Here is a 10,800-nt window from a genome sequence, read left to right on the forward strand (position 1 = left end):
TATATATATATATATAAAGTTAAAAATAACAAAGAACACATGTAAAACATATAAAGATTTTCCAGAAGAAAGCAATGATTACAATTGATAAAAAAACAATTTAAAAAACAATGGATATCCAACTAATGTAATTAAATCTATATAAAATCATTGAGTTGATTGCATGTTATAGTTAGACATTTCCTTGTTAACTAAATTTACATTTTTACCAGGTGCAAAAATTTTCTATTATTTATCGAAGAATTTTTTAAAATATTTTTTTTTCATTGAATTCTGAAAATTTCTCTAAAATCACCAATATGAAAAATTAATTATTCAAATTCAACCTTATTAATATTAAGAATTTTATAATTAAGATTCATCCTTATAATATTATTTTATTTTATAACCGTCGTTGAACAGCCGACCCAATTCTGGCTTAACTACTACCAATGTTCAACTCCGTATCGTTGTAATTTTTGATCCCAAACGAGAAGACAAGGCAGCTCTTGGATCAATACACCCAGAGGTATTGATTTGTGATGAGAACTTGGAGGACTTTGCGACCAGACAGATTTAACGTGCATCAGTCACCATTTACTGCACAGGGAGTCTTCGGCAGGAGGGGATCGAACCCACGATCCAGGCTATTCCGGCCTCTATTATTCGTATACTTTAAATTATCATGTATAAAATTATTGCCTTGCGCATATCCAATTTCTGACTACTGCAAGATCAAAAACAAATCAGACGCTCTTCCGTATTTCAGTAAGAATGTGCTATAAAATGAGCCTAACATCTTCTATTTACGCTTCTATTTTCATATTTTCTAATCTGGCAAACTTGTTATGAAAGTATTTTACATCATTTTTGAAAGATGCTGGTAAGGGAAAACACTTATGAATTTCCTATTCGCTTCATACATCAGATTTTATGTTTTAATCTGTGTTTTCTAGATTTTTTTTTCTTTCTATTCTTTGCTTACTATGTTTTATTTTGCATTTTTTGCTTGGTTTGTTCTGTTTTCGGTTCAGATTTTTTTTTGTGCTCCTCGTATTGTTGCATTGATGTGTTTTGCCTTGGCTATATTAATGCAATATTAGAGAGCACTCTTTTTTTCCCGGTTATTATTGTGTGAGCTGATGACTAGATAGTATCTTTTCGTTATTTTTGACTTTCTTTCTTTTAATACTACATTTTTCTTCTTTGGAAAATTTTTCGATTTTTCCCCCATGTTTTATCTGTAACTTTTCTAATATAAAAAGTTTCAGTTAATCTTTTTGTGTTATTTCTTTTCTGTAAATCCATTTCTTTTCTTTTACTATTCTAATCGAAACACTTTCTCACAATTTTAAAAAGCCACATCCTGTTTTTAAATCTATTTTCTGTTCAAGTATGCATTCATTAAAAGTAAGACGTATTTCTCCCTTCACTTTTGTGAAAATCGCCCGACCTATTTAATAAACCAATAGTAATTTCTTAGATTTCCCTCTTTTCCCTAAATAGAGACATTTTCGGATTTTTCGCAAGATTTTCCCTACCAGAAAGACTAATTGTCGATAGACTAATAGACTAACTAAATTTTTCGCTCGCCACTCAATCAAGAATGATCAAATAAAATTAATTTGCTAAGTCCTGTGTTTGTTGGATATATATATATATNATATATATACTAAAAACATAGCGAATACATGGAAGAAATTAAAGATTAATGAAAAGAGAAGAAGAAAAAATATATTAAAATAAAATATTTAAAAATAAAACTTTAAAATGTTCTTATTTTTCTCCGTTTTTCTCCTCTTTCTTTTTATCTTTATTGTGATGTATATAATATATATTAGGGAAGACAAAAAAAAAAGTTTTCGATTATTGATAACATTACTTCGCAAAAGTTGCATATGGAATAGTACATCACTCGTGAATTTTTCAGAATTTTTATGCATCGATTTCATTTCTCACAAAAGCTTTGAAATTCATTAACTGTTTGATTGTCAACAGCAAACATTCATTAGCTGGAAGAAAGTTTAAGTCAATTACTGGAGGAAGAGTCCTTGCAAAATCAGGCGTGGCTTAAGATCGTGCGAATCCTGGGTTTTTAAAACTTATTTAGTTATAGTTTAAAGAGGGAATGCTTGGTAAGTAAATGTTTTTGATTGATAGCGTAGTATCCTAAAATCTCTTAAAAAATGTTAAAACAAAATCACAAAACCATCAATATTAATAATCAGTATAAAAATATTCACATGTTGCAACTAATTTAGGACTGATGAAGTAATACAAAGTAACTAAATAATCACAACTTACGTATGTAATAAGACGAACAGATAATGAGAGATAAAATATTTTTGAAACTCCTATTCTTGGGTTATAGTCTTTGTAGATTAAATAAAAACCTTCTGTCATTGTGCACACAATCAATATACACGTTGAAATCTAGAAAATAAAAGTAAAAACATGCATTTTTAGTAATTTTAACTGCAATTGCTTAACTTTGAATTCCAGGATTTTTTTCTCGTACCATTTTTGTTATATTGAGAAGAGTCCATGGACTCGGGGCACTTTTCACATCGAAGCCATCCTTCCGTTTGTTGCGGATCAGGTTGAAGATTGAAGCCAACCACAAGAACGCACATGGCAATAACACCGGAACAGACTGGCGGAAACAGTTACACAAGCGTGGTGTTTCCGCATTCCAGAATGCGTCCCAGTCCTATGCAAGAAAAGAAAATTTCCATAAGATAATTTAAAAACTTAACTGATTTTCATTAAATAGTGACTATCTTGGGTTTTAGAACTGAACATCAAGTAAAACTGTCCCTGAACAGCCCGTTGTGGGACGGGGGGAGGTCATGAATGTTAAGGCTTTAAATTTTCGTGATTAACGGCATAATTGCGACCATGTGGTCAGCATTGCACATAGGCTTCCTTTACTTCTCAAACAAGTTGGTACCCTTGTATCTGAAGCTAAGTGGCCTTCAAGCTGCCTGTGGTTATCGAACCCCAGAGCTTCACGATGACAGTTCAGTACTTGAACCATTGAACCCAAGGCTCTTTCGCAGAATGTTAAACATTGATCCTCTCGATATTTTGAATAGTCGGGTTAGATCGGATCTTTGTTCGTTTGATCGTTTTTTTTCCTTCACGGTCTTATTTATAAGAAAACAGACTACGTTCTGTCAGATCTTTTACTGCCCTCGACAGGGGACACCTCATTATGCTTTCTAATAGTTCTGTAAATAAAATCTCTCTTCACCCCAAGGACTTTCAAGTCTCTGAAACTTTTGCTCGGCCGCTCTCGATGAATTTATTAACCGCAATTTCTCGAAATTTTTTCATTCTACTTACGCAACGGTCCCGCAGTGGACTGATCGTTAAGACACGGTTCCCAGCAGATCACCGAAGTCAAGCATCACTGGCTACGGTCAGTGTGCGGGTGGGTGACCACTTGGATCAGTCTGCGTAGGGACCGAGGGTGTGCGGTATTGGTCCTCGTTAAACTGTGCTACCGTAAAGTGCTCGACTTCGCGCGCAGGTCGTCGGGCTACCGAAGCGGGGGTGCCATCCCCTCCGCAGAGGATCAAAATTGTGATGGCATGTCTTCGGATCATCCTCCGGGATGTTTCCCAGACCGTCGCCAATAGCCCATTGTGCAACTCTAGTGCGGCGTAAATTAACAACAACAACAACAACAACTTACGTAACGAAAAATATAAGTAATACAACATTCAAACTAGCTAACATCCTTTACACTAAAAAGAATTCGGACTACGGTAACAAATATATAGTTTTATAACGTGATTCAAAAGTCGTACGAAAACTTATTCGTCACTTGTACGTTATGTTTAAAGTAATAAACCTGGTTATTATTATTAATAACCGGTCAATATTAATAATAACCGCTTCTTTTGGTCGAAGAGAAAAATATCGCAAATTATTCACTTTAACTGGTTGTTATTAATATTAACCAATGAAGTTTGGTCAATGTGATCAAACGGTTTGTATAGAATTGGGACATGGACGTGCCTCTTTGTATATGTGTTACGGTTAAAGTTATAGTATGAATACTAACTGGTCAAAATTAGTAATAACTGCTTCTTTTGGCGAAAGTGAGATATAAAATGTGTTCCGGTTGCAATTAGGAGCCTCCCTGGCAGAGCGGTGTCGCCCGCCAAACGCTTTGTTAAGCGTGGAGGTGGCGAGTTCGAATCGCGCCGTAATCCTGGATGTTCTTCGTGATGTTCTTCTCTGTGTTCTGCTATCTGTCCCTCTACTTGACAAAGGTTTATAAGCCTTAATTGAGCACACAAGCCTGCAAATGTGTGTTGTAACTATACAACATAACCGGCGGCAATTGCATAAACCTACATTAAAATGTTTATTTTATTTAGTTTTCTCCTTTTCCTTGTTTTGGCAACATCATTAGATATCATTTTGTATTTGCTGATAGTTTTGCTCTATGTTAAGTTTAAAGAGTATTGTATGGAATTAAGAACACATACACTTATGTACAACACATTTTGGTGCCGAAACTAACATAGAACAAAAACTTTAATCATACAAACTGTCAACAAATATAAAATGATATCTAATGGTGTTGCCAAAACAAGAAAGATAAAAGAAGTAAGCTAAATAAAATAAATATATTAATGCAGGTTATGCACTTGCCTCCGGAACACGATGTGTCTTTTAGCCACCATCTTAATTTTATTGGGGGAAATATGCATTTAATCGAAATAGTCACTCTTGTTCAAATAAGGAATGTAAAATGTGCGAATAAATGACAAATAAATTATGCTTTAAACACACAAAACCTTCAAAACTTTGAAAGTATTAAGAGCGGAAATATATTTATATATGTAAAATAAACAATGTCTGACTGTTCTTGATCATAGAATTCAAGTATTTTCTTTTGCTTGGTATTTTTCAATAAATTCAACAATTCAAGCATCTATTCATTTCGGGTAAAAGGGCAAATTAAAGCTATTTACATTAGCCAAACCAACAACTTATGTAATAATTTCTAGCATTTCTTCATTGTTCTCGAATTTCTCTATTTAGTAAATAGCCTAAATGTATTATTCAATAAATTCAAAAACAGATTTACAATTTAAACAGATACAGAAGCAAGTCTGAGGTATAGACAGAGGTCCATAAACAATGTTTGTTTTTAAGGTTGGGGGGAAGGGAATGAGATTCATTAAACTGTGACCGTTTGAAACAAAAGAACTGAGGAAGTAACAAGAAGTTTAACGCCATGCTTTTTGTTTAAAATAAAAAAAATCTGTTGAATAAATATTTTTTTATTTTTCATCAAAATAAGCACTCATATAATCATCGATATATTTATTTTTCTTTCACGGCTACAAAAAGTTCTAATTTCTTTCTCGCATTGACAGAAAAAAATTGAAATATCAAGTGCATGATCTGTCATAAGCATGAAAACGTAAACGTACATGTTTAAAAATTTCTGAATGAAAATTCTTTCTTACAGCTGAAAGCCGAAACAAACAGAGCCATAAAAAGGAGAAAATTGAAAGGTTCGTATCTGTCTTATCAACGAACAAAGTGTTCTATCATAGAAAAGTATTGTATTTTAAATTCGTAATTAATGTTTGGTTTTAGAAAGTTTTTCTGTCGCAAGTAATTTATTTCAATTCAACTTTGAAGTAGTTAGGTTGTTTGGCAGCTTCACAGTGACAGCTGAAAATTCTGAAATTTATAATTGTGTTTTTAAAATTGAAAGTGGTGAAATATTAATAGTAATTGTAATATATAAATGATAATAATTCTTAATAATTGGTTATAATAATTGGCTTAATAATAATTGGCGTAAACTTTTTCTATTGCACGTTATTTGTTTCAATTTAACTTTCAAATTGTTATGTTATTTGTCAGCTTCTCGGTTAGGTTACAAATAGTTAGGTTATTTGGCACAAATCATATAAAATTGCACGACTCTAAGTTCTGAAATTTATAATTGCGTTTTTAACAAAATTATGACTCATTAATAGTATAAATAATAATAATTCTTTATAATTGGTTATAATAATTGGCTTAATAATAATTGGCGTAAACTTTTTCTATTGCACGTTATTTGTTTCAATTTAACTTTCAAGTTGTTATGTTATTTGTCAGCTTCACGGTTAGGTTACAAATAGTAGTTAGGTTATTTGGCACAAATCATATAAAATTGCACGACTCTAAGTTCTGAAATTTATAATTGTGTTTTTAACAAAATTGTGACTCATTAATAGTAATTGTTATAGATAATTAATAATAGTTATTAACAATTAATTACAATAATTGGTTTAATAATAAATAATTTAATAATAATTGGTGCAAATTTTTAAGATTTCAAGCTAAACTGCTGTTTGTAGAAAATGCAACACCATGAAGGAATCATCAGAATCAAATGAAATTCGCAGCAAATGTCAATTATAGGATATTATGCAAATTAATAAAGTTTCAGAGCCATCGCGCGTGCGTGGCGCGCGCAGCGCCCTCTGAATTGATGCTGAAAGCGTATAAATAAAGTGCTGTAGCGGGACGTTGAAAATAGTCTATGATTATTTGTTAGTGGCAAACGTTTAGTGAGACCTGAGTATGCCTCCACGACGGAAGAATAAGAAATTCAAGCAACTTACGGAGTTTGAACGAGGGAGGATAATCGGCCTTCGAGAAGGAGGATTTTCCTATCGCGCAATAGCAGCTCGTATGCAGCGGAACAGTTCCACAGTGATGCGAGTTTGGAAGCAGTGGACCGACGAGCACCGAACAACTCGAAAAACAGGCACTGGACGACAGAAGGTGACGTCAGAGCGCGATGATCGACACCTGCTCCGCATGGCGGTGAATGATCGCACAGCTTCCTCCAGGCAGCTGGCAGCACATTGGTCTACTGCTACAGGTGTACAATTGTCGGCTTCGTCAATTCGTCGTCGTCTGCTGCGCCGTGGATTGCGTGCAAGGGTGCCATTATACAGGATTCCCCTCACGGCGGATCATCGACGGCTGCGTCGGCAGTGGGCTCTTGAGCACAGAGACTGGCGAGCTGATTGGCACCAAGTTGTCTTTTCAGATGAATCACGCTTCAATTTGTGGACCCATGATGGCCGTGTTCGTGTTAGACGTTATGCCGGTCAACGCTGCCTTCCTGAGTGTATTATTGAACGACATAGTGGTCGAACACCCGGAGTTATGGTCTGGGGTGCGATTTCGTATCATGGACGATCCAATTTGATACGAATTGAGGGTAATCTCAATAGCAACAGATACGTCCGTGAAGTGCTACAGCCCGAAGTCGTTCCTTTCCTTCAAGGCATCCCTGGAGCTATCTTTCAGCAGGATAATGCACGCCCACATGTTGCGCGGACTGTTAGAGACTTCTGTTCAGCACAACGCATGCAACTTCTTCCTTGGCCTGCTTATTCGCCGGATATGTCGCCTATTGAGCACGTGTGGGATATGGTTGGTCGGCGTCTCACTCGTGATCCGCGTCCTGCAGTTTCCAAAGACGAACTTTGGTTGCGCATACAAGCGATATGGAATTCTCTTCCTCAAGCAGATATTCAACATCTGTTTGACTCCATGCCACGTCGTATAGCAGCACTTATTGCAGCGCGTGGTGGCTGCACCAAATACTGATTTCGGACGCTTAATTTGTTTCTTTTGTTTTGAAAATTTCATCATTTATTTGTATCAGTACAAGTCGTTTCTGCATTAAATTTCATTTGATTCTGATGATTCTTTCATGGTGTTGCATTTTCTACAAACAGCAGTTTATAATAAATTTTTACTGGGTTTAACTTAGTGAGCGAAACGATCATGGTTTACAAAGCAAATCATATAAAATTGAATGGCGACTTTTGGGGGTGGAGAGCGTCAGCGAAAAGGGGGTAGTTTTTATTATTCTACTCAGAGATTTCGTTACAAGATATAGTTAAAGATTAAGAACAAAAAATGATCTAATAAATAGTGCTATATTGGAAAAAATTGAATACAATAAAAATTGAAATAAATTTTATGACGGAGAGGGAGGAGGTTGAAATTTGAAAATATGTTAAATCAATTATGGGTGACTGAATATAATAAATGCAATCATTTTTAATTTCAAACTCAGTGTTTAAAAAGGAACATGTATGAATAAAGGAGATTTGAAATAACCATGTATTTCCTAAAAATATCGAATTTCATGTCAAAATTATCTTAGAAAATAAAAATTTCAAGGCGTTTTTTTAAATTTTTTTAAAGGAAAACTCTGTTTTTTGTTCATGAACCAGTTTTTCAGAGAGGTTTAAGCAATTCAAAATTTTACTTTCTTTAAAAAAAAAGGTACTCTAAATTTTATGACTTAAGAGAAAAACTTTTTTTTCCAATCAATGCACCACTCGTATAGAGTAAACACTTATTGTGTTTGCATTCAAGTGTATAGTCCTGATAACAGTTATCATCGACTTATAACATCTTATAACTTGTAAATATTCGATTATTCCAGAATATTTTCAAGAAAAATAAGTAATCCACCGAATTGAACTGTCGTGACTCATATTTATACATGTAATAGACTCGAACAAACAATTCGCATTGTGAAATAAAAATTAAATACTACATCTTGAAAAGCAAATAACTTTTATTTTATTTGTTTCGGTTTTCGTGACATTCATTATATATATTAAAATTCAAAATTACATAAATGATTGAAAAATTATTACTTGATTTAAAACTTTAAATTGTACCTTCTCGTGTACTGAAGGTGATTGATACAAAAGAAAATTTAGACTCACAAATTATTGATGAAATCCAATTAAAATAATAGGTTTTTATAGTTTTACCCACATAGAATACGACGTGTTACATTTATTGTCGTTTCTTGTTGTAGTTGTATCAGCTTTATTGTCTACTTTCGAAATTGCACTCGACATTTTTACAAAATTGCATTATACATTATTATTTATGTTCAAAATTGCATTCACAATTTTGAACACAATTTGTTCTTGCACTAAGTCCCCCAAATGAGTCACATGTTTATGGTAAGTAACTGGAATAGCATCCTAATAGCGTACCTGGTTCTTGGACTAAGTCCCTAAATTGAGTTCTGTGTTCATGGAAAGTTAATTGAAAAAAAACCTAAGAGGTGCGAAATAGATTCCTAAAGCATATTTCGTCTTACCAACACTTAACTAAAACTAATAATTTTCTTATATAATATAGTAATATATAATTAAAAAATATATATAACAGCTTCACGTGTAAAAAAAAGAAGGAAAAAAAACAGTTCAGAAGACAAAATAAAAATATGAGACTATAAAAAATAACAATAGAATTTATTGTTCAAATAAGAGCCTGTTTACTAAAATTTTCAGTTTTACACACATTTAACCAGGGATATCACAGTCTCAGGCAACAATAAATGTAAAATGTGGTGAAAACTCAATTCACTTTTATTTATTTAATATTCCCTTATTCAATTGTATCTACCACTATGACTTGCATTTTAAATTATTAATATTTAAAAAGTAAACATCACTTTCGCGGTTAACGGCCCCAGGTGCCCAGATAAATATTGATGATGATGATGATTTTTGCGTTTAATAATTTAGAATATACTAAGTCTCAGTCGCCAAGTGCAGAAACGTTGAGTGATAAAGTCAAACTTTTAACTATTAATCATATATAGATTATAAAGGAAGATAATTTAGCTTTAATCTCTTTTAATAAGTTCTAGAATTTTATCAGTCAGCACTTTTTCTATTTTTAGTCACTCAAGGCAACCCTGCATCCCACTTACATGCCTTAAAAGCCAAAAAAAAAAAAAAAAAAAAAAAAAAAAAAAAAAAAAAAAAAAAAAAAAAAAAAAANAAAAAAAAAAAAAAAAGGAAACCAACATTCTTACAAATTAAAATATTCCATTACAAACTTAAATCATCAAAACCTAAAAATTATGGAGCCACGTTAAGGATAAAGTAGATTTTTATTAATTCCAAAAATCATAACCACAACACGATAAATTTAGATAACACTAATCAAACTATAAAAATAATTTATCTCTATCTCTCTTTTCTTTTGATAAGAGATACGATACGTAATAAGAATATTTAAAAGGCATGAAAAGACACAGCTCTAACGAGTTTTTTTTTCCTCTTTTTAAATCTGAGTAAAGAAAGCAAGGTCAAATTTATATTCACCCAGAACGGCGTTTCGCACCAGTAGGTTGCACCATCTACTACATCCATGGCAGGTCCAGTTCGTGTTTCGTCATCAACGTTAATTATGACGCAATTCCACGACACTTCTGGTGAGGTAACAGCAACTACGACTCTCCGAATAAAATGAAGAATGACCAGGTTTGTTTGTTAATCTAACTCACTTCCTCTCCCTTTCATCCTTATTTACCTTTTCCGAAGAAGTTTGTCAAAGAAGGGGATGATAAACTCTTATCAGCATATGAAGATAATATCGGTACTTATTGACTTCTAAATGGGGGATCGTTATATCATGATCGTCTTGTTTGATGTAATGCGATTGGTTGAGAACTTCCAACTAATGCAGAATTTAAGCATAATGAACATAAGCCTAATATAACTTGAAACTGTAGGATAAAATGACATAAAAATTTATCCCTCTCTCCTTTATTTGTAAAGGGGTACAGACAGGAATCTTCTTTCTGTAAACCAGATATTCTAACTTCTTCCCTTTTTCGAGGGGAAAAAAATAGTGGTAACAACATTTAAGTTATTTTTAGTTTAGCAAATTGGACCACCATATACAGTAGATTCAAAACTTCATTTACTTAAAATACATATAAATAGAAAATAGCAGTCG

General features: G+C 33.1%; 1 protein-coding gene across 1 annotated transcript in view; it reads right to left on the minus strand.

Annotated features, from left to right (window-relative positions):
* Positions 1-10,348, minus strand: part of LOC107440407 (multidrug resistance-associated protein 1) — a gene marked incomplete in the record, with an annotated part of 110,572 nt that extends 100,224 nt beyond the window's left edge. The window contains 3 exon segments of the mRNA XM_071177240.1: positions 2,284-2,412; positions 2,498-2,689; positions 10,164-10,348. Coding sequence (XP_071033341.1) covers positions 2,284-2,412; positions 2,498-2,689; positions 10,164-10,211 — 369 coding nt within the window.
* Between the last annotated feature and the right edge of the window lie 452 nt (positions 10,349-10,800).

Source organism: Parasteatoda tepidariorum, chromosome 1, assembly GCF_043381705.1.
Source record: "Parasteatoda tepidariorum isolate YZ-2023 chromosome 1, CAS_Ptep_4.0, whole genome shotgun sequence".
Lineage (NCBI taxonomy): Eukaryota > Metazoa > Arthropoda > Arachnida > Araneae > Theridiidae > Parasteatoda > Parasteatoda tepidariorum.